This window comes from Syngnathus floridae, chromosome 8 (assembly GCF_059516105.1).
Source record: "Syngnathus floridae isolate MCC-2025c chromosome 8, RoL_Sflo_1.0, whole genome shotgun sequence".
Classification (NCBI taxonomy): domain Eukaryota; kingdom Metazoa; phylum Chordata; class Actinopteri; order Syngnathiformes; family Syngnathidae; genus Syngnathus; species Syngnathus floridae.
The window spans coordinates 15,039,992-15,064,396 of NC_142420.1; the positions used below are offsets into that span (position 1 = coordinate 15,039,992).

Genomic DNA, 24,405 nt, shown 5'->3' on the forward strand with positions numbered 1-24,405 from the left:
CTGTCGTTCGAAAGCTCATCTGTCAAATCACCCAGATAATCACCGAGAGGGAGAACACTTTCACCTGGCTTCACAGTGTACACGAGGCTGTCTGTATCGGTGTAAAGGACACGCCTCTGTAAAATTTCTAAATAGCTGTACATTTTTAGGCGTGCATAGGCTGTTGTGAAACACGCTGCAGCCACGTTTGACGTTTTTGAGGCGGGGATCTCATTGTTTATGTTGATACAATACTGCACAATTGAGAGCTTCTCATTGATAAAATGGAAGAATTTCACATTGTACAGACCTGAAAACAGAAGTTCAAAAAAATCCTCTGATTTTGTCACAATTTTTGTGTTTGTCATGTTGTCACGTTGCGCGAGTTTTCCCCACAGATTGTTAAGACAGAGTTTTGACACTTGCCTTTTGCCAGGGTTTACAGCAATTTTGGAAGGGTCTAGTTGGATACCCTGATGAATGGCATACCCTTCTATGTATCTTTCTCTGTCAGCCTGGTTGACCACGTGAGCCGGATAACCTGAAGATTCCTGTTTACCTTTTAGAAATGTTCGCATGTAATCACGAAAAATGGTGTCGCTCATTCTTGTGTAATGCCACACTTCTGTAATTTCTGCAACCGTGTACCCGAGATCAAGTGCCTTAACAAATTCAGGGGTTGTCCAAACACCTGCCAACGATCTTTGCTCATCACTATGTGTACACGCCGTCTGCTGGTTGTTACACTCGGCGCATGTAAAGCACAGTGTGAAGACGAGTTTACCTTTAGCTGTTTTGAACGGTAGAACGTGAAAATACAAACCACGGGGTGGGTTGATTGTGGCGCTGATGAAACCAAAATACGACCTAGGGTCTTTAAAATCACCGTGGATAATCGTTGGATGACCGATAGGGTAGGTGCCTGTACTGTTGATGAAAGGGTATAATGACGTCACATCAACATACAACACACGTTCGTTCGGCTCTGCCGTGTATCTTAAAACGAATGCGAAAAGAGCCTGTCTCGGTTTGAGCGGTGTAGGAAATTTGGTTTTTTTAAGGAATTCCTTCACCTCTACGTCCATCTTTTTCATTTGCAACCATTCATGCTCCCACATAATTACAAGGTGCACATCCTGTCTAAGCTGTAGATCCTGAATTTTCTTTTGTGTTTTATCAAACCTCTCCTGAAAAGGGCGTTTTGTTGTCGGGCATATTTTAGAGAGGTCGAAGCATTCTGCGCAGCCGTGGTGATAACAACCAAAATACTCAAACACTATTTTTACGCCCCCAATTTCACAATAACCATCTACAGTTTAGTTGTCTATCCTAACTTCACCACCGTTCAATGCATGTCTAATTTGGATATTTTGGCTGTGCATGACCCATTGCATGTACTGAATAGAGTCGTGCGAGAAAGCTTTGTGCTGACGCATATAGTTGTCTGATGGTGTAATGGCAAGCGTTTGCGGGGTTAGAAAATTAGTGCGAAAAACTTTCATGCACGCCGACGCAATTGTTACCGCATTGAATGGATCTGTTCCGGTGGCCTCGAAAAACTCGCTCCTGAATTTCTCACACCCTTGCATTAACAGATCAACGTCATTCTCGCAGTAGGCTATTGCCTGTTTAGCAAAATCAAACACATTGCTAGCTTCTTTGGCATACCACTCGTCAAACTTTAATCGTTGCGAGGGTGACATTCGTTCGGTACCGTAGTACGCGGAGTCAGGGTGAGACCCGACGTAGTTTAGATGCTCTAAAGAGCTGAATTTGTGTGGGAAGTAACCCTTTGATTTGTCTTCAAACCCCAGGGCCTTCGGCATTGCACTTAGAGGCATCGTCAAGAATGAGAGAGAGTCTATGAATCGAGATTTTGTGTCTAAATCGACAAATGATAGAACTTTACTCCCTTGCATCAGAATGTCAAGTTTGAGACCTAATTCAAGCATTCTCCTTATCAGTATGTATGAATCAAAACCTCTCGCATTATGTGCAACAAACGTAGTTTGTTTAAACCGTGGCCTTCGGAAAAATCTGAGAAATTCATCAACACAATCTGTGCCATACCAATGCTTCGCCAGTCCATTTTATTTGCAACAGATGAGAAAAGGTTTGTGTAAACCGTCTGTATCTACATAAGTTTCGAAATCGTAGTAGACTACATTTTTGCACGGTGGTTGAGGTTTGATGGGCTGAATGTAGCACATGTGGGGGTTCAACAAAGCGTCATCTTGATTTAAGATCTCATCACACACTGTGCTTTTTTTAACGGGGCAACGATGTTTAGCACCGGTACCATCAGCTTTCACATAATAGTGAAGACCACACTGCAAGCATTTTTTGTATGAAGTGCAGTTGCTGACACGATTGATTGATCGAGACTCTTTATGTTTGGTAAAGCATTCCTCATTACAACAAGATTTGTTACAGTCGGGGCAGATGACAGGTTTAAACCGTCGCTGTTTACAGCATGGATCAAGACAAACGCCACAGTGTCCTTCACACTGGTGCTGTTGCCAATTCTCATGCCCTTTGTAACAAGCCTGCAAAAGAATGCATGGCCAACGAATGCCTCAATCGCTTTCACACCGTAATAATGACCCTCGATGTGTAAGACAAATAAAGTGTCGTTATCTGTTTTGGGATAATGCGTGTCAAAAAAGGTCATGGGGCGGCAGTCCTCTTTTCGATACATTACAGTTATTTTCCGTTTGAGGACTTTCTCAAATTTATGGACATCGCCCAGACTCACAGGTGTTTGACAATCCAATCCTACACTCTCATGTAAGAGCCGTGCCTGTCTTGTGGCCTGTTTTGTTGTAAGTGTGTCATTTAGCAGATAGGTTAGTGAGAGAGCGAAACACAAGTTGTTGTCTTTATTACGAGGTATGTGTAGGTGTCGTTTTTTCAACCTCAAAATCTCTCTGTTGGTAGTGTTCAACAGCCTGCGACGCATTCCACCACGCAATGGAGTGACTATTTGTACAATGATCTCTAAGCCCTCATCAGCCAGAAGCTCTATATTTGATTGGGCTAAACGTTCAAGCATGTTTGATACATCACTAGTTTGCTGGTAGATGTGAGCTGTATCGTTACCACCCACTAGCTCGATCTGAATTACATCACCTGTTTGCGCCCTGCTAGCTACCTCTTGCATGACATCATCTATTTTATCTTCAATCTGGAGGTAGAAGGTTGCAAAATCATTAATGTTCTGTTGCGATGGTATATTTAGCTGTCGCCTTACCTCTACATTATTGAAATGCGGCCTATTGATTACAACGGAACCGCCGCGCTGATCAGCTAATACAGAACCGTGTTTAGATTGCTGGGGCGTGTGTTGAAATGCTGGTGTGTTGTCATCAATAACGTCTATTTCATGATCAATTATAACAGAGCAGTTGTTAGGCTGAAATATCGGCGGAACGTCGTCAATAGCAACCGGTGATGAATCGGTAGAGTTAGCGGTCAACGGGTCAACCAGAGGCTGTGTATTTAGATTTTGGATGATGTTTAGCAACTGGACAGGAATGTCAGGACTGATACGCCCGTTGCTGTCATTAGCATGGTTGTTTAATTCTGCTATCATGTTTAGCAATTGTGACGGGATTTGTGTAGGACTCTGTCTCCCCTCATTCGGGCTTTGATTGTTCAATTCATCTAGCCTGTAAATGGGTAAGAATAGCAGGGCTGTCTGGTCTCTCCCCCTCTAACAGAGCCGTGGTCACATTGTTGAGCAAATCTGTCATTTGACTCGCACACGTATTGTTAACGTTTGATAAATCTAGCTCTGGTGTGTCACTTCTTTGGCTTGTTTCGCTAAATGGTGGTAAATCTATTTCAGCAATGTTTGCTAAGAAATCTGACTCCGTTGACGTGAGGTTTGAATGCTCCATTATATTTTCTTTTACAAAACACAACAGAAACAACACAAACCTATTTTGATTCGGCTAAATCTGTAAGAGCACGTATAATCTTAAAACATTCTTGTAACCGTCTTTTGTAGATACAGTTACCACGGCACTTTACAGACCCCCTGCTGGTTGAGTGGTGCGTGTTGTAGAAGAGCTGCCCCCTCCTCCTCCTCCTCTTCCTCTCTCTCTGTGCCTCCGTGTCACGATGTTCACCTGCAAGTTAATCCTTTATAATACCGAAAATAGCATGTCGGACTATACAAAGAGAGAAAAAATATAAGGAATATCTTCAACTTTGTTTGTCGACTCTTGATGGTGATGGTTTAAACCCTCGTAAGTAGACAGAGCCTCAACTAGTTCAGAATCCGTCGCTGATTCCGGCTGAGCGGTGCGGGTTGAGAGTGGACTGGTTTCAACAGTAACACGTGACTCTGATACCGCTGGTCGCGCTGGCTCTGTCGTTTCGACTGCTCCAATATGGCGGTCGAAGGCAGCTTGTGTCGGCCGAACGCTTTTCCTAGTGGCCGCGGCCACGAGATCTGTTGCATACATAAAATAAAATCAGCAACTAATACCCTCTATATTAACTATCTTAGATGCGCGATTGACTCACCGTAGTCTGATTCTGTTAGGTAAACGTCGCTAAAATCGTCGTCAAAAGATGCGTGGACATCGGCAAAAACGTTGTCTGCAAATATTATATAAACAATACATCTTGTTTTATAAAATAACCTATTATTATTATTATTTGTCATTATTATTATTATTTGGTATTATTTGTTATTATTATTATTATCGCGAGAAAGGTAGTAAAATGACTTACCTTTAACCATTCTCGAAAACAACTTTTTGACACGCTTCGACTCCGTTGCTCAGAGCGATGGTTTGTCTTGTCTTGTCTTCTCCAAAATGATGCTCGTCCATACGAAACTTTAAATTCGGCGGGGATAAGACCACGCCTATGGGATCACGTGTCGCGGGAAATCAGATACCTCTGGCACCATGCTAACGACATTTCAATGATTTTCTCAACAAAAACCCCCTTGATCCTCTAAACTATTGTTTGTCAAATTACATGCGTCTCGCTTTCAGACATCTTTGGCTAAACTAATGTTTCTCAAATTATATGCGACTCTCATCCAGACAACTTTGGCACCTGTAATGCCGCCTCTCGTGACCCCTCCCTCTCGTGACCCCTCCACTCTGACACAAACACCCCCTCCCTTTCTCAACAAAACGGGGCCCCTTCAACCCACACGTGAGGGCCAAAGCTAGCTCAGATGCTACACCTGTCTTGATTCATAAAAATACATCCCCATACATATCCACATCTTAAAAAAATGGCGCTAGCAAACCAAAATGGCGACAGTCAAAGATGGCGCCGTCACGACTGGCGCCATCTTGACGCCCCCAACCCCGCCACAATTCAAAAGAGGGTGATTTATGATACCATAACAAGTCATAAAAAGGTCATAAAATTTTATGACCCCTAACTCATTTGCATATGAATAGACATCAAAGCCTAGTGCATTCTATTATTCTCTCTCGTCTCCGTCACGTGACATGTCACGCCAGTCGAGCCCGCGAGGCAAGCAAAAATAAGCAAGAAACAGATGTTTGGAAAGCTTCTTCGGAAAGGGAAAAAAGCCCAATGAGGAGACTGACGAAGAAAAGGCTACCACTTCTAAGAAAAGGAAAGCTGCATTTAAAAGAACATTTCTGGAGTCCTACTTAAAATATGGATCTATCGCCACAGGTGACTCATGTGGTGACAGGCTAGCTAACATGTCAGTGAAGCCTTCAAGACTGCTTCAGCACATGGGGACCAAGTATCCTGCATTAAAAGACAAACATTAACCACTTCGGGTGTCATTGTTTCCGATTACGCCTAGATGGGACCGTTTCTGAGAAACAAGCTCGGTGCTCCCAATAATTCAACGTAATGGTGAGTTTTATTTTCATGTGGTTTATATTTGTTTTTATGCCAGTTGTATCATTTTATTTCCATCCATCCATCCATCCATCCATCCATCCATCCATCCATCCATCCATCCATCCATCCATCCATCCATCCATCCATCCATCCATTTTCTGAACCGCTTAGTCCCCACGGGGGTCGCGGGTGTGCTGGAGCCTATCCCAGCCGTCAACGGGCAGTAGGCGGGGGACACCCTGAGCCGGTTGCCAGCCAATCGCAGGGCACACAGAGACAACCAACCATTTGCACTCGCACTCACACCTAGGGACAATTTGAAGTGCTCAATCGGCAATCATTTTATTTCATCGTATTTAAATATCTATTACAAATGTATTATTTATTCATATAAATGTATCATTTATTTATATAAAGGCTGGTCCGCAAAAATATTTGACGCGTAACCGGTCCGTGGCGCAAAAAAGGTTGGGGACCACTGGCATAGAATATATTATTGCGAAGATTTTTTTGTTGCCTTTTCCTTTGAATGTTTAGTCAGTAGTAGTCTATCTTGTTAATAGTCTGATAAACCCCACTGCTGCTGGGATGAGCACAAAAGAGTTCTTTCTCCTCTTCCATTGATGAAGTCACAGGTTCCACTGCAAGTTCACACAATCTGTGATACTCATGAAAAATGCATTTCAACTCATTGCAAATGATTCATTTGACTTTATTAAATTGGAAAGATTAAGACACTGTGTTTTTATTTTCCTCCGTGTCTCTACAGTGGGTCTAAGCTGTGTTGGGAGGTTTCGCTGTGGCTTTTCATCTCAGTGCATCAGAAACTCAGCACAGTGTGATGGAGAAGTGCAATGTGACAATGGAGAGGACGAACTTGGCTGTGGTGAGACACACAATCAGTAGTAAGACCGCCTCAAAGGTCCCATGACTGAAGGAGTTAAATCTAACGACACTGAAATGATGCAGCCGAGAGATTTTTTTAACGGTACCACACATATACACCAAGACATATTGGGCCTGACTTGACATTTTTCCATTTGCCCCCCAAAAACCCCACACCACACTACTTTGCGTGGCATTTCACGCCCTTCGTTGCTTTTTCATTACAACAGGTGATCAAATGAACTGTTCAAGCCTGCTCTGCACAACAAATATGTTTGACCATTTTCTGCATTTTTCCCCCAATGCATTGTCGGCAGACTTCTTGAAAGGCTAGCCCCTGCAATGGCAAATGCTCTCAAGATAGATATAAATACAGTGTAGACAGCACACATTTTGTGATTTACAATCATATTGAACCATAGTTACAATTTCATGATGGATAAAATAGTGTCGTGATGATTTTGCGAGCGCTCACTCAAAGCCACCATCCCGTAGGTGGCTCCCATGACCGTAGTGTCAAGGAAATAGAAAAGATTCGCCCTGCAGCTGGAGCCCTCTTGTTCAAGTGTGGGACCTGGAAAGCGATTCGTGGGCTCATGTTAACTCCAAACATAGATTTCATCCACGTGTACATACAATTTTAAATATGGTTGTGTATTGTTGTAAATAATTGTTGTGTTTATGTATTTATGGGACCGCAAAATAATCGCTGATGGTATAGGGCAGGGGTCGGCAACTCGCAGCTCCAGAGCTGCATGCAGCTCTTAAGCACACCCCGAGAAAATGCGTAAAAATGGAATAAGATGTTGTTTTTTTGTTTTGTTTTTGTTTTTTTAAATATGGTTATTAGATGGTAATCATGACACAAACATTCTTATGCCGTAGAAAATGTATGTTGTAGATTTAATCAGTGTAAGTTGTAAATACACTATCTCATACTACAATATCTCCAGAGCATGGAGGAGATTCCAGGAGACAGGCAGTTACTCTAGGAGAGCTGGACAGGGCCGTAGACGGTACTCATTCCATCAGCAGGACCGATATCTGCTACTTTGTGCAAGGAGGAAGAGGTTGAGCACTGCCCGAGCCCTACAGAATGACCTCCAGCTGGCTACTGGTGTGAATGTCTCTGCCCAAACAGTTAGAAACAGACTTCACGAGGGTGGCCTCAGGGCACGACGTCCTGTAGTGTGCCCTGTGTTCATTGCTCAGCACCGTGGAGCTCGATTGGAATTTGCCATAGAACAGCAGAATTGACAAGTCCGCCACTGGCGCCCGATGCTTTTCACAGATGAGAGCAGGTTTACCCTGAGCACCTGTGTTAGACGTGAAAGGGTCTGGAGAAACCAAGAAGAGCACTATGCTGCCTGCAACATCATTCAGCATGACCGGTTCGGTGGTAGGTCAGTGATGGTCTGGGAAGGCATTTCCATGGAGGGACCTCTACGGGCTAGAGCAGTGTTTCCCAACCTTTTTTTGTTCACGGCACACTTTTTCATTGGAAAAAATCTCGCGGCACACCGCCAACAAAAATCTGTTAAGCTCCTATATTAAAATCAGTTATATTACAACAAAAGATGTAAAGTCCTATTCCTATATATGTATGGAGAGACAAATGATTTAATAGAAATAAATACTAAATATTCTTTAAATTGTATTCCTTTTTTTAAATAAAAGTGACAGTTTTTTAAACGGTGTAAGAAATAAACTAAAGTGATTGTGATTAAAATAAAAGAATCAACGTGATTTTGTTGACTGTTTTAGTCTAGGTCTATAAATATTGCAACAATAAGAACAAAGTCACTTTTAAAGACACTCTGCTGTTCTGACAGCAGCTGAGCGGCTATCACAGTCGAGGAGTCTCGACTTGACTGTTTATTTTATGTACTATGTGAAAAATAACCAATCCAGGTTCTCCGGTTGAACTACATGCTCTGATTTCCATTGGACCACAAACGCACCACAACCGTCATAGTGTCTACCACTGTTAGCAAAAGCACACAGCAACACACACATAAACTGAATATGTGCCGATGCAATACAATCAGATCGACACAATATGAAATATCAAGATTCTTTGATTCTCCACGCATGTACAATTAGCAGGTGGCTGACCAGGCCTTGCACGAACTGACCAGTGGTTTGGCGATCCTGTTTACAATGTGCTCCGTAATTAATATTAGACAATCCCACGGCAAAGCTGAACGTCTCTCACGGCACACCAGTGTGCCGCGACACAGTGGTTGGGAAACACTGGGCGAGAGAACGGCAGTCTGACTGCCATTAGGTATCGGGATGAAATCCTTGCACCCATGGTCAGACCCTACGCTGGTGCAGTAGGTCCTGGGTTCCTCCTGATCCACAACAATGCCCGGCCTCATGTGGCAAGAGTATGCAGACAGTATCTGGAGGATGAAGGGATTGACACAATTGAATGGCCCTCACGATCACCTGATTTAAACCCGATAGAACACCTCTGGGACATATTGTTTCGGTCCATCAGACGCCTCCAGGTTGCTCCTCAGACTTTACAGGAGCTTGCTGATGCCCTTAGACAGATCTGGGAGGACATCCCACAAGACACCATCCGTCGTCTCATTAGGAGCATGCCGTGACGTTGTCAAGCATGCATACAAGCTCGTGGGGTTCACACAAGATATTGAAAAGAATTTCGAGTTACAGAAATTGAATTTAGGCAAAATGGACGAGCCTGCCACATCATTTTTTCACTTTGATTTTTGGGGTGTCTATATACTGAGCCCTCTGTTGGCTGAAAACTTTTATTTCCATCAAAAGATTTGGCATCCTTTTGTTCCTGAGACATTAAACTGTCCATATCAGTATAGATATCCAACTTTTTTTTCACCATTGAAATCTGATGCGTTTTCAAAGTGATCCTTTAATTTTTTTGAGCAGTGTATATTAAAATACAGAATTTCAGAATGGCACAAAATTGCATCATAGTTTACACAGCACAGGCGACTTGTAAACAAACAGGTGTGTGAGTGACGGGCCATGGATTCAAAAGGCAAAAAGAGAAAGATTGCTGATGAGATGAGAGGGTTTAAGAAAGAATGGATTCAACTATTTGCTTTCATTGCCAATGCTGAAGGATTTCCTGAATGTTTGATTTGCAATGAGATGTTGTCGAAGATAACAAAAAGAGCAATTTGGAGCGACATTTTTAGCAAAAGCATTCTAAATTTGCTGCCGATCACCCAGTTGGAATTGAGAGGAAAGGTGCAATTTTAGGAACGAAAAAACAGTTTCAAGAAGTGGATTGCATCTCCAAACTCTACGACTGTTGCAAGTTTTGTTGTAGCCCAAGAGATAATAAAGTGCAGAAAACCATTCACCGATGGCGAGTAATGAAGGATTCATTCGTTCAAACATCAGAGTGTCTATTTTCGGACTTCAAAAACAAAACCGATATCATTCAGAAATTTAAAAACATGCCTCTCTCTGCTAAAACAGCGAAGGAAATGGTCATTTGAATGGCAAACAATATCACCGATCAGCAAAACAAGGACATCAATTCAGCTCCAGCTTTCTCAATTGCCTGTGGTACGTGAACTCTAATGGGCCGCAAGAAGAAATTGATACCACTAAAAGGCCAAACACGGGGGGAGGACATCAGCAAGGCTGTGCTGCAGTGCTTAAATGACAGAGATACACACTGGCTACTTGATTTCAGTCGCTACAGACGGGTCACCGAGTATGAGAGGGTCGCAAATGTTTGTGACTTTACAACAGAAAGCAATGGATCAAAGTTTGCTTGCATTCCATTGCATATTGCACCAAGAGGCGGTGTTAGAGTGGTGCTCACTCTAACTTAATTTTGCAAGAACCACATGGGAGACAGTATGCCCTTTTTAAGCACTTGCAAGTGGAGAGTCATTCGTCGCTGTGCGTACAGCGATGATCGAATGAGGTCCGACTTTGGATTCTTGCAAGAGAGTATTTATTGAGAGAAAGCAGGGTGGGGGTGACATTGGACATGTTTGGTGGTCACCTCAGCAACTGGTTAATCAGTGCGGAGGGTCCCAGCTCATTGTTTTACAAGGTCGTGGAAACAGGAACTAGTGGAGCATTTTAGATGACTAACTAAGCAAGAATGTTTCCACACCATTTGGAAAGTTTCAACAACTGAATGGTTAAACTTTTCAGAGTCAAGGAAAGGTAAAAGGTTTAAACAAAGTTAATAATTCTAGTCTACATTCCAACATAATCATACGATCAAGGATAATCTGGAAACCCAAACAGGCACTGTGTGCGTAAACATTCCCACCGGAGTGTATGGAGGTAATGAACTTTGTCATCCATATTATGAATAAAATAATTGCAAAAGCATTAAACCACTGCCAGTTCCGTGAATTGCTAGCTGAAGTTGACAGCGAATATGCCAATCTCCTGCTGCACAACAAAGTCCGCTATCCAGGGGGGACAATTTGCGTCGCTTTGTTGCTTGTATTTGTAGCCTACTTAATTATTTTAACAGTAGGCATACAGCTCATGTATTGACAGTCTATGTAGTTTTATAAAAAGCTTTTAGATTTTTGCGGCTTCAGACAGGTATGTTTTTTTTTGGTTGTCAATATGGCTCTTTGAACGTTTTGGGTTGCCGAACCCTGACATAGGTCAGACAGGTATTATTATTTTTTTGGGCGGGGGGGATCAATATGGCTATTTGAACATTTTGGGTTGCCGACCCCTGGTATAGGGGTACATTCTCCTGGCGTGTGTGGGGAGCGTGAAATCGATTCCCTCTCAGTGGCGGTGTGCATGTGAGTGTGGCTGATTGTTCGTCCGATATGTACCCTGTGACTGGGTGGCGACCAGTTCAGGGTCTGCCCATTGCCCAATTTAAGATGGGATAGGCTCCAGCACCCCAGCAGGATAGGCGGTATTGAAAATGAGTGAACAAATGAATGAGTGAATGAATTAATTAATGAACACCAAAATCATGCCATTCAAATGATTAACAAAAATGCGAATTGTGTGGTGATTTCAATACTGATTTGTTCTTACCAAATTGACTCAGAAAACAAGTAATTTTATCAATACAATGTATAGTTACGCTATTTTGCCTGTAATTATGAAACCACGTAGAATAACACTCTCAACTGTTATTCTACAAGGTTTCATTATTACAAACCGGATTCATTGGGATATTGTGTAAAATGTAAATAAAACCAAAATACAACAATTTGAAAATCCTTCTCAACCCCTATTCAATTGAATACACTACAAAGAGAACATATTTATTGTTCAAACAGATAAACTTAATTGTTTTTTGCCAAATAATAATTAACTTCGAATTTAATGGTTGTAACACTTCCAGTAGAAGTTGGGAAAGGTGCCAAAAAATACAGAGAAACCTGAGAAAAGCTCATTAAACACCTATTTGGAACATCACACATGTGATCAGGCTAATTGGGTACCATGATTGGGTATAAAAGGAGCCTCCCCAAACATACTCAGTCATTCACAAGCAAGGATGGGGCGAGGTTCACCACTTAGTCCACAACTCAAGATTCAAGATTCAAGAGTTTTTTTATTCGCCATGTTTGAGCGTGCCAAACAAGGAATTTGACTTCAGTAAATCACAGCCTCTGTTCAACATTTAGGTGACTAACAACAACACTCAGGACATGTGAAGAACGAAAGATATTCTCAAACATCCCCTGATCTTAAACTCCCAAGAGGGCAAGGAAAAACTCAAAACTCCAGCTAGGGGAAATGAGAAACCTTGAGAAAAGACCACAGATGGGAGGGTCCCTCTTCTAGGAGACCAGGCTGCAATGGATGCAGAGAGGACACATAGTACAAACAGTGTAGACAAAAAAGGTGTGGAAAGCAGGATGTTATTGCACAGTAATGACTCTGAGTGAGTTCATCAGAGCGACAGCCTGGGGGAAGAAGCTGTCTCTGTGTCTGCTGGTTTTAGTGCACAGAGCTCTATAACGGCGTGAGAAAATATTTCTCAAAGCAAAATTACAAGGAATTTAGGGTTTTCAACATCTACGGTCCATAGTATCATCAAAAGGTTCAGAGAATCTGGTGAAATCACCGCATGTAAGCGCCACGGCTGGAAACCAGGACTGAATGACCGTGACCTTCGATCCCTCAGAAGGCACTGCCTTAAAAACCGTCATGAGTGTGTAAAGGATATCACCAAATGGGCTCAGGAAAACTTCAGAAAACCACTGTCAGTAAATACAGTTCATCACTACATCAGTAAGTGCGGGTTAAAACTCTACCATGCAAAGCAAAAGCCGTTTATGAACAACATCCAGAAACGCCGCCGGGTTCTCTGGGCTCGAGCTCATGTAAAATGGACTGATGCACAATGAAAATTGTTTTGTGGTCTGGTGAGTCCACTTTTCAAATTGTTTTTGGAAACACTGGATGTTGTGTCCTCCGGACCAAAGAGGAAGCGGACCATCCGGACTGTTATCAACGCAAAGTTCAAAAGCCAACATCTGTGATGGTATGGGGGTGCATTACTTCCCATGGCATAGGTGACTTATATTTCTGTGAAGGCAACATAAATGCTCAAAAGTACATACATATTTTGGAGCAACATAGGCTGCCGCCCAAGCGATGTCTTTTTCATAGACGCCGCTGCTTATTTCAGCAAGATAATGCCAAGCCACATTCTGCACGTGTTAAAACAGCGTGGCTTCGAAGTAAAAGAGTCCAGGTTTTCCCCTGGCCCGCTTGCAGTCCAGACCTGTCTCCCATTGAAAACGTGAGGCGCATTATGAAGCGTAAAGTACAACAGGGAAGACCCCGGACTGTTGAACAACTGATGCGGTTCATCAAGCAAGAGTGGGAAAGAATTCCACATGAGAAGCGGAGAGAATTAGTCTCCTGTCTTCCAAAACGTTTATTGAGTGTTATTAAAAGGAAAGGTGATGTAACGAAGTGGTAAACATGCCCTTTCCCAACTTCTACTGCACGTGTTGCAGCGATGAAATTCTAAGTTAATTATTATTTGAAAAATAAAATAAAGTTTATGAGTTTGAGCATTAAATATGTTGTCTTTGTAGTGTATTCAGTTGAATATAGGTTGAAAAGGATTTTCAAATCATTGTATTTTGTTTTTATTTACATTCTACACAATTTCCCAACTTCATCCGAATCCGGTTTGTAGATAACACATTCATAAATAAGATCGATCATGAAATAGAAACCGTTTAAAAAAAAAAGCGAACAACTCACATATAAGAAATAAAACTAAGAACAAAATGTTCTACTACTGCTTTTAAGTTGGTCAGAGAAAACCAAAACTGGTCTGAGGTCTGTTCGAATGAAGACTCAAATATTCGGTGTCATGCTTTTAGTCAACCATAATCTCTTCATACAACGCACATTGTCCATTAAGTAAAGTCACTAGGAAGTATACACATTTGAATAAGTCATGGATGACGAAAGGGATAGAGAAGACATGTAAAAAGAATAACATTTCATATCAAAATTTACAAACCGATGCTGGAGTAAAATATAAGACCAACAAAAATAAATTTGTAAATATTCTAAAGAAGCAATAGAGATCATATTCATGCATTATTAGAGCACAACGAAAGCAACACTGAAGAGATATGGAAAAAAATTATGTAGGGTCGTTTTTTTATTTTTTTAGATTTTTTTAAGCTTGTTATTAATTTGGATCTCCATTAGCAACACCATGTATGTTGTTATCTTTCCGCGGGTCCAGAAAAGTTGTCACGTGTCGGCGCCACATGCAACCCAGCCGGTAAATTACATTTATGCAACTCATTCTCAGCCACGCCCACAAAATTTCTTAGTTGGCATATGAATTTCAGAAATATTACATTACTATTATCTTCTACATAGAACGAGACATGCAAAAACCCACTTAAATGCTCATGCTGGGGAAAAGTAGAGGCAAAGAGGTCCTCATTTTCAGTATGAGATATTTGTGGAGACGAATGTGAAGAGGACATACGATACATGGTGGCTGATCCTAAGGGGTCGAGGTCATGCCAGAAGAGGCCTGTTTAGCTTATGAGGTAGATGGCGACTCCTCATCTTAAAGCACCTGATGAGCAGGGGAGGTGGGTGGCTTATCCTGACCAGTAGCAGAGGATGCTCCAAAATATTTTAGAAAAGCCCCTGTAACGAGAACAGATGGGCAGGGCGACCAAATTCGGTAAAACTGTTTATTGGGGAAAGGATGCGATCAGGCGTAGAGCTCAATGGGCAAGACAGTCGTGGTCAGTGATTGTGCGTTCAGTCAAGGCTGGCGGCTTTCAGGCTTGATCCTTGGACGGGCGCTTGGCGGCATTCAGGCTTGGTCGCTCAGTACACGGAAACAGGTCGGCAACTGGAAGGCAACAAGATACAGAGCAAGGGCACGGATGGGGAGCATACTGTGATGAACTGACAAGGGAGTGACTGGTGTGTGACGTTTAAATAGTGGACCGGTGACACACAAGAACAGGTGTGGACGATTGACTTAATAGAAGGGGCGTGGCTGTGAATGGTGTCCATGGTGACTGAGTGAGAGTTACCAGTTGATGACAGGTGGCATGGCTTGATATTGTCACGTGCCTGCGTCACCTGCCATTTGGCCACGCCTCCAATCAGCTGAATCACCCACACCTGTCACCTGTTAGCCTCTCTATTTGAACCCTGTCATCCGGTCACTCCCTGTCAGTCTGTCTTGTGATGCCACTAGTTCGCACACCGGTCCTCGTACATCTAACTCCCCTTGCCTATTGGGCACGTTCCTTGTTCCGTCTGCCTCGATCACCCACTTGCGTGGTCGATCGTTTTACTTGTGTTCCAGCACGCAGCCAGCGTGTCCCACAGAGGAGCGCAGCTGAACGCTACTCCACCTGGTCCGTCATCCAGCCACTCTCCCGTGATGACAACCCTCCCGTCCGATTGCTGCTCCAGCGCTCCACTGCTCCCTTCCTTCCCCACAATAAAGTCTGTGTCGCTCTGCATTTGGCTGTACTGCCTGCTCCTTCACAGTACATACTGACCATCACAATGCAGCCAACGAGCAACCAGACGGCATTGTGCCGGCTGGAGTGGACGGAGACCGCAGTTAGCAGTCTGTCAGCAGACATCCGAACTCTGATTGAGGTGGGTCAGAAACAGCAGCATCAGCTGCAGCAACAGCAGCAGCAAATTGAGCAGCAGCAACAGGAGATGGCCCTAGCCCTCGGCGCCCTCCGTGCACTGTCAGCTAGCCTCGCTACTCCAGCTGCTGCTGCATCCACCACCACACCCACACCCTGCCACGTCGTCGAGGCCAGGAGGCTCGTGGACATTCCAGAACCCCGTATCGGAAATCTAGATACCGTATTTGCCGGTGTATTAGTCGACCTTTTTCGATCCAAAATCGACCGAAAAAAATCGACCTCGACTTATACACCGAGTCATAAAATTTAACTTCGTATTCATCGCTTCAAATGTGATGGTAACCAAGGCCGTTTCTCATGCATCTCATTGTGCGTGGGTGTGCGTCCGTCAGGCTCATCAAACAGCGAGAAACTGAATCATTATAAAGCGTTCGTCGCATTAACACGCATCCTCAGCAACAATTTCAAATATTCTCACCTCAGTAACGGACATCAAAAGCCAGGCAGCGACGATGACTGCTAGGGGGAAGTACTGGGTATTGAGCGAATGTGTGAGTCATCGCGCGTCAAGCAGCGACAATAACTACCGGTACGTAAACATTCAATCGCCATGTCTAAATGAATGTTGTTGGCACTTAGAAAATATTCTCAAACTTGGCCGGACTTCCAGGGGAAGAGGCCGAATTTTCACTTGTGGTGGCCGACACGGGGAACCAGCCGAGGCGGACACTTTACGGCGGTTGAGTTGTTGGCACTTAGAAAATATTCGCCAAACTTGGCCAGACTGCCAGGGGAAGAGGCCGAATTTTCACTTGTTCCGGCCGACATGGGGAACCAGCCGAGGCGGACTCTTTATGGCGCAAGAGCCCTTGGCACTTAGAAAATATTCGCCAAACGCTCTCGATGGGACAGAAGACGACCTTATCTGGGAAGAGGAGGAGGAAACTGAGGATAGACAAGACCAAGAAGATGCCCTTTATGACGACAAACTAAACGAAAACGAATGGAACGAGCTTTTCGGAAATAGCGACGATGAAGACGAATTTTGAACTCTATGTACCGGCAATCACTTTATATTTATAATTTGTTGTTTCTTAACTAAAAATAAATCAGTTTCTAAGAGTGTTCATTGTTGTTAGTCTCTCTCGGCGCGTAATATCACAGGGTCATGAAGTAAATAATATTTAAAATGGCGTATAGATCGCTCGCTACAAACTCGCGAATTTGAACACATTTCGTCAATAAATTTCGCATATTTCTGATTGAATTTTGAAGTTTAATATAATGCAACAATTGAGCTCGACTTATACAAAGGATATATCATAAAATCGTAAATTTCCGTCGAATTTTAGGGGGTCGACTTATACACCAAGTCGACTTATACACCGGCAAATACGGTAAGTTCAACGGAGAGCCCAAGCACGTCAGAGCCTTTGTGAAAAACTGCTGCATCATGTTCGTGTCAGGCAGGGAACAAGGCGGAGGACTCGGATGCAGAGTCTTTCTTTTCACGGATTTATTCCAACAAAAAGATGACCACAAATACAACTCAAGGCGCCTCTTGCGAGGGAAACACGCGGCAAAAAGTCCAAACAAAAAGCGTCGCACTCGGGCGAGACAAAAAGGGCTATGGGGAACAAGTCACTAACAAAAAGTGTCGCTCGGTGGCGAGACAGAAAGAAGGAATCTTACTAGGAATTCGGACGTCAAGGAATCGCTGGTGGTCGGGACGAGGCAAGACACACTGGCACAAGACAAGGGGCAGACACGGACTAAATACGCACAAAAGGGCTGGGACGCAGGTGCTGACAATTAGCGTCAACCACACAGGTGCACACAATCGGGATCAGGGAATACAAGACAACAGAAACAGAGGAAGGAACCACGAACTGAAACGGAAGGGATGACAAAATAAAACAGGAAGTGAAGTTACGACACAGACAAGACAGAAATCCGGAAACTAAACGTGACCGCATGACAGTTCGCCCTCTAACCTGTCACGTTTGCCACTGAACTGGCCAAGGTGGGGTTTGCCTTGACCCACCTCACGGGCGAGGCGCGGCGGTGGGGAATGGCCGAATATGAGAGGCGGGCCCCGGCCTGTGCCTCGTTTGATGCTCTTGCGAACGAACTATTACGCCTGTTTGAGTTGGGTTCCGCCGCCGAGGATGCCAGCAAGGAACTGGTGACTCTACGTCAGGGCAACCGATCGGTAGCAGAGTACACCCTGAAGTTCCAGACGTTGAACGGCAGCAGTGAGTGGAACACCCTGGCGCTGGTGAGCACATTCCTCCACGGGCTCTCCGACTATATTAAGGACAAAATGGTGTCCTATGAGCGTCCACGGACCTTGGAGGATGCAATGGACCTGGCGGCCCAAGTGCACCGACGGATCCGAATCCGACGGCCTAATCGTGAACGGAGATCACTACGGGACTCGTTCAGCCACCCTCTCCCACCTGTCCAAGATCCGCCGACTGAACCTAGCTGCGGCAAGCTCACCTTCCCGGCAAGGAGCGCATTTAACGCCTCACACAAGGCCTGTGCCTGTATTGTGGAGGGGAGGGACATCGGGCAGCAACGTGTCTGTTAAAGGGCCAGAGCCCCCGCGGTGTCGGGGGATTCCGCGTGAGCTCGACCGGCACCAGCTCCCCCAGTCCCAGCGCATTCACGCTGCAGGCTCGTGCCCAACTTGCGCCTGGCGACCGGAACGTGGCAGCCCTGGTGGACTCCGGGGCGGAGGGCAACCTCATTGACATTGGTCTGGGCCATCAGTGGGGTATCAAGTTCTTGCCTCAGAGCACCTCCATTCCGGCCCATGCCATTGATGGTCGGCTGATTAGTGAAGTGACCTCCATCACTGAACAGGTCAGGTTACTCCTTTCTGATAATCACAATGAATTTATTCAATTTCATCTCCTGTCCCTTCCAGAGTGGCGGCTCATTCTGGGGCACCCCTGGCTGTGAGAGCACATTCCCGTTCTGGACTGGGAGGTGGGAGCTGTGTGGCAATGAAGCGAATGCTGCCATCGTCAGTGCCTGAAGGGAGCAACCAGCCCGCTCGGGAGATCCGCTCCCAGCTCAAACCCGGACATCTCCAAAGTTCCTGCGCAATATCCTGAACTCAAGGACGTTTTCAGTAAGGCCAAGGCCACTTCTCTTCCCCCACACCGATCCTACGATTGCACCATTGACCTGTTACCTGGCACCTCACCTCCCAAGGGTCGCATATACTCCCTGTCTGCTCCTGAGCGCAAGGCCATGGAGGAGTACATCCAGGACTCCCTTGCTGCCGGTATCATTCCTCGCCCGCGGGAGCCGGGGTTTTTTTCGTCGGAAAGAAGGATGGCGGAGCCTGTGCATTGACTACTGGGTAATAAATCAGATCAATCAAGAAATGCTACCCCCTGCCTCTCCTTTCTTCCGACTTTGAGAGTCTCCAGGGAGCCACCATCTTCACTAAGTTGGACCTCCGAAACGCCTACCACTTGGTGCGCATTCGGGAGGGGGACGAGTGGAAGACGGCATTCAACACCCCGAGCGGGCCTTATGAATACTTGGCGGTCTCATTTAGACTCACCAACGCCCCCGCAGTTTTTCAAACACTCGTCAATGACGTACTTAGAGATATGCTGAAGAGGTTCGTATTCGTCTACTTAAACGACATCCTCATCTTCTCCCACTCGCTCCCGGAACACATCAAACACGTCTGGGCGGTGCTACGCCGCCTCCTGGAGAATTCCCTGTACGTGAAGAAGGAGAACTGAGAGTTCCACACCCCATCGGTCAAGTTCCTCGGGTACATGGTATGGGAGGGCTGCATCGAAATGGATCCTGAAAAGGTGAGGGCGGTCACATCATGGCCCGCCCCCGAGACGCGCAAGCGACTGCAACAATTTTTGGGCTTTGCAAACTTTTTATCGCTGCTTCATTCGCGGTTACAGTACGGTGGCTGCTTCCCTCACCGCCCTTACCAGCCCCGCCTCCCCGTACAAGTGGACAGAGCAGGTAGAACGAGCATTTCTTGAACTAAAGAAAAGATTCACATCCGCCCCTGTCCTCCGAATGCTCGACCCCCAAAGGCAGTTCGTGGTCGAGGTGGATGCCTCAAACTTGGGAGTCGGGGCAGTGCTGTCACAGCGAAGCAGCCAGGACAAACGACTCCACCTGTGTGCCTTCTTCTCTCGCCGCCTGTTGTCCGCTGAACGAAATTACGACATAGGCAATCGGGAACTCCTTACAGCTAAGCTGGCCCTGGAGGATTGGAGACAGCGGCTCGAAAGCGCTACCACCCCGTTCATCGTCTGGACGGACCACAGAAATTTGGAGTACCTGAAAACAGCTAAAAGCAAGGCAAGCTCGGTGGTGTCTCTTTATTGATCAGTTTAATTTCTCACTCTCCTACAGACTGGCTTACCGCAATGCGAAAGCGGACACTCTGTCGCGTGAATTTTCTGGAGGGGAGGAGGAGCGGGGGCCGGCTCCCACGATCCTCCCGAGCTAAGTTCGAGTCGCTGCCCTTTCATGGGACATTGAGCGCCAGGTGAAGGCAGCCTCACACGACCAACCCGGCCCCAGCAACTGCCCGGAGGGTCTCCTGTTCGTACCGGAGGACTTTCGGGCATCCGTCCTGCAGTGGGCACACGACTCCCATCTTACCTGTCATCCTGGGGCTACCCGCACGAGGTACGTGGTGGCCCGACATTTTTGGTGGCCCAACTGGTAGGAGGACACTCGCGATTACGTCTGCACCTGCCCCATCTGTAACCGCTTTAAATCATCTAACCATCCTCCGCCTGGCTGCTCCAACCCTTGTCGACGTCCCTGGTCCTATTTGTCTGTCGACTTTATCACAGGTCTCCCACCCACAGAAGGGAACACAGTAGTCCTCACGGTCGTGGACCGTTTTAGCAAGATGGCATATTTTATTCCCTTGCCTAAGCTCCCCTCCGCGAAGCAAACGGCGTCAATTTTGCTGCGGGAGGTGTTTCGGGACCACGGTCTCCTGCAGGACATTGTCTCGGACCGCGGTCCGCAATTTGTTTCCGCCTTCTGAGCGGAGTTCTGTCTTTCACCCGCAGCCGGGCAAGGTCCACTACGGCCGGTCGTGTACGGCACCCTCCGCCAGCATCATCCACTCCTGCACCTTCTGCACCAGCTTCCGACATTGAGGAATTGGACACTTCGACAGAGTATTGAGCCTCCCCACCCAAATGTTCGGTGTTGGGGGGGCGTTTCTTGGGGACGTCAGGAGCCGTCCCTAGAGGAGAGAGGGGGGGGGGGGGTTCTGTCACGTGCCTGCCTCAACTGCCACTTGGCCATGCCCCCATTCAGTTGAATCACCCACACCTGTCACCTGTTAGCCTCTCTATTTAAACCCTGTCATCCGGTCACTTCCTGTCAGTCTGACTTGTGACGCCACTAGTTCGCTCACCAGTCCTCGTACATCTGACTCCCATTGTCTATTTGGAACGTTCCTTGTTCCGTCTGCCTCGATCGCTCGCTTGCGTAATCGATCGTCTTACTTGTGTTCCAGTCCGTAGCCAGCCCGTCCCATGGAGGAGCGCAGCTGAACGCGACTCCGCCTGGTCCATCATCCAGCCACTCTCCCGTGACGAAAACCCTCCCATCCGATTGCTGCTCCAGCACTGCTCCCTTCCTTCCCCGCAATAAAGTCTGTGTCGCTTTGCATTTGGCTGTACTGCCCGTTCCTTCACAGTATACCACAATATAAATCTTTTACAAATGTTCTCTCCGTGAATTATAAATCCAAATAAACATGCATTTACATGCTAAATGTCATTAATGTAACTATTATGATAATGTAAGAAATATTATTATTATTATTATTATTATTATTATTATTATTATTATATTATCATTATTTCCATTGGGGCGGCACAGTGGGTCACTGGTTTGCATGTCCGCCTCGCAGTTTGGAGGGTGTGGAGTCGCCTCCACCTCTGGCCCCCCCTGTGTGGATTATGCATGTTCTCCCCGTGCCTGCGTGGGTTTTCTCCAGGCACTTGGGTTTTCTCCCACATCCCAAAAACATGCATGGTAGGCTGATTGAGCACTCCAAATTGTCCTTAGGTGTGAATTCGAATCGTCTTTATTGTCACCTGCCATTGGCTGGCAACCGGTTCAGGGTGTCCCCCGTCTGTTGCCCGATGGCTTCTGGGATAAGCTCCGCCAGCGACCCCTGTGGGGACAAGCAGTACAGATATTGGATGGATGGATAATTTTATCCCAAATCAACTACTCCAATCAATGAGCTAGGAAAGGTTAATTAGAACACCCCCTCTGGCGTTAGTTCGATTATTTTGTTCCTCCCCTACAAGTTGTCAAGTTGTATCTCTGTATGCTTCTCTTTGTTTCTTATCTTATTCATTCATTCATTCATTCATTCATTCATTCATTCATTCATTATACAAAAAGTTCCTGATTCTGTCACATCGTCCAACACCCATCTTTCATTCATGCATTCATCTATGGAGGCACATCTCCTGCCAAGCATCATTGATCTTTCATCTGGCTAAAAGTAGGCAGCTTCCGCAGCTTACACTGCGGCTGTAAAGAGTTTCTGCCTAAATTTTCCATTACTGCATCATATAATTCCATCATTTCTTAGCCATTACAGTCACGCTTATATCAAAATTTGAAAACCCTAACCTTCTTCATAAACCTTCTTCCCTTAAGTATCCTTCAAAGATCCTTTTAGAAATCTTAATCCTTTAGCAAATGTTTCCATAATCAGCCACTTGAATCCGTTGTGTTAACATTACAGTGTCAATGCATTTGTTATTTAAAGCCCTATCGCATTTTTATCTTGTTAACTGTCGCCCTGTGTGACTTTTATGTATAATTATTTAAGATTCCGGAGTTCTTACGGCTGTTACTTCTTTAAGCTTGGACAAGCCTCATACAACTTACTTGCCGTTGAGGTGAAATTAATTTCTGTCCTATTGATTGAGACAAATTGAGCAAGGTAGTAATCCAGCCTCCTCTTGAATCCCTGACTGAATCCCAAAGTTCAATTGTTAAATCCCAAAATTTCAAGTTTCTCATTATTAAATTTCTACCTATTAAGATTCATTGAGCACAAATATCTGACCCCGCTGTTTATTATCTACTGCAGGGGTGCCTAATACGGCGATCGCGATCGACCGGTCAATCGCCAAGCCACTACCTGTTTTTTCTCTTAAACTTAAGAAAGGGTATAAAAAGGGCAGCTGGACATTGTAAAAAGATTTTTTAAAACGTATCACTTTCATAGGGAATGGGAGGACTTTCTTTTCATGTTGACGTATATATATATACATATGTGTATATATATATATATATACATATGCACATAAGAAGGATGCACAGTGGCTGGTGGCTCTGAGAAAGGACCACAGCAAGCTCCCTGAACAGAACCCAGTAACCATCACAGTGGCAGACATCCAGAGAAGAGTCTCAGGAATGAAAAACTGGACAGCACCAGGCCCTGACATGATCCACAGCTGCTGGCTCAAGAAACTTACAACTCTCCATGAGCGCCTGGCAGCACAAATGAACCAGCTGCTAAGGGATGGGACTCACCCTGAATGGCTAACCCAAGGGCGTACGATCCTGATCCAGAAGGATCCATCAAAGGGTACAGTCCCATCCAACTACCGGCCAATCACCTGCCTCTCCACAACATGGAAGCTGATGTCGGGCATAATATCAGATAAGATCAGCAGGCACATGGATCAATACATGAGCACTGCTCAGAAAGGGATTGGTAAAAATACCAGAGGAGCAAAACATCAACTCCTGGTGGATAGAACAGTCACCCAAGACTGCAGAACTAGACGTACCAACCTGAGCACTGCCTGGATTGATTACAAGAAAGCATATGACTCAATGCCACATACTTGGATCACTGAATGCTTGAGGCTGTACAACATCAATGGGACTCTGAGAACCTTCATCGCCAACTCGATGAAACAGTGGAAAACCACACTTGAAGCAAATGTCAAGCCACTTGCACACGTGACCATCAAATGTGGTATATACCAAGGAGACGCTCTGTCCCCAATGCTGTTCTGTATAGGACTGAACCCCCTCAGCCAAATAATCAACAAGACGGGCTATGGATACCAACTCAGGAATGGGGCCACCATCAGCCACCTCCTCTACATGGATGACATAAAGCTGTACGCTAAGAACGAGCGGGACATTGACTCCCTGATCCACACTACCAGGATCTACAGCTCTGACATCGGAATGTCATTCGGACTTGAGAAATGTGGCCGCATGGTGACTAAAAGAGGAAAGGTAATCCACACAGAGGGGGTCTCACTCCCAGAAGGAACAATAGCAGACATTGAGGACAGCTACAAATACCTTGGAATTCCACAGGCAAATGGCAACCTTGACGAGGAAACAAGGAAAGCAGCCACAGCCAAATACCTCCATCGAGTAAGGCAAGTCCTAAGAAGTCAGCTCAATGGCAAGAACAAGTCCCTAGCCATTAACAGCTACGCCCTACCAGTAATCAGATACCCTGCAGGAATCATACGGTGGCCAAAGGAAGATATACAGACCA

General features: G+C 45.3%; 1 protein-coding gene and 1 long non-coding RNA gene across 2 annotated transcripts in view; one reads left to right on the forward strand and one right to left on the reverse strand.

The window, feature by feature from the left end:
• tmprss3a (transmembrane serine protease 3a) overlaps positions 1 to 24,405 on the forward strand; it is a 181,316-nt gene that overhangs the window by 36,412 nt on the left and 120,499 nt on the right. Inside the window, exon 4 of the mRNA XM_088382835.1 lies at positions 6,599 to 6,715. Within this exon, the coding sequence (XP_088238961.1) occupies positions 6,599 to 6,715 (117 nt within the window). The remainder of the gene's footprint in view (positions 1 to 6,598; positions 6,716 to 24,405) is intronic.
• Positions 22,014 to 24,405, reverse strand: part of LOC148394672 (uncharacterized) — a 128,601-nt gene continuing 126,209 nt past the window's right edge. The window contains exon 7 of the long non-coding RNA XR_015859809.1: positions 22,014 to 22,032. This is a non-coding gene — a long non-coding RNA (uncharacterized LOC148394672). The remainder of the gene's footprint in view (positions 22,033 to 24,405) is intronic.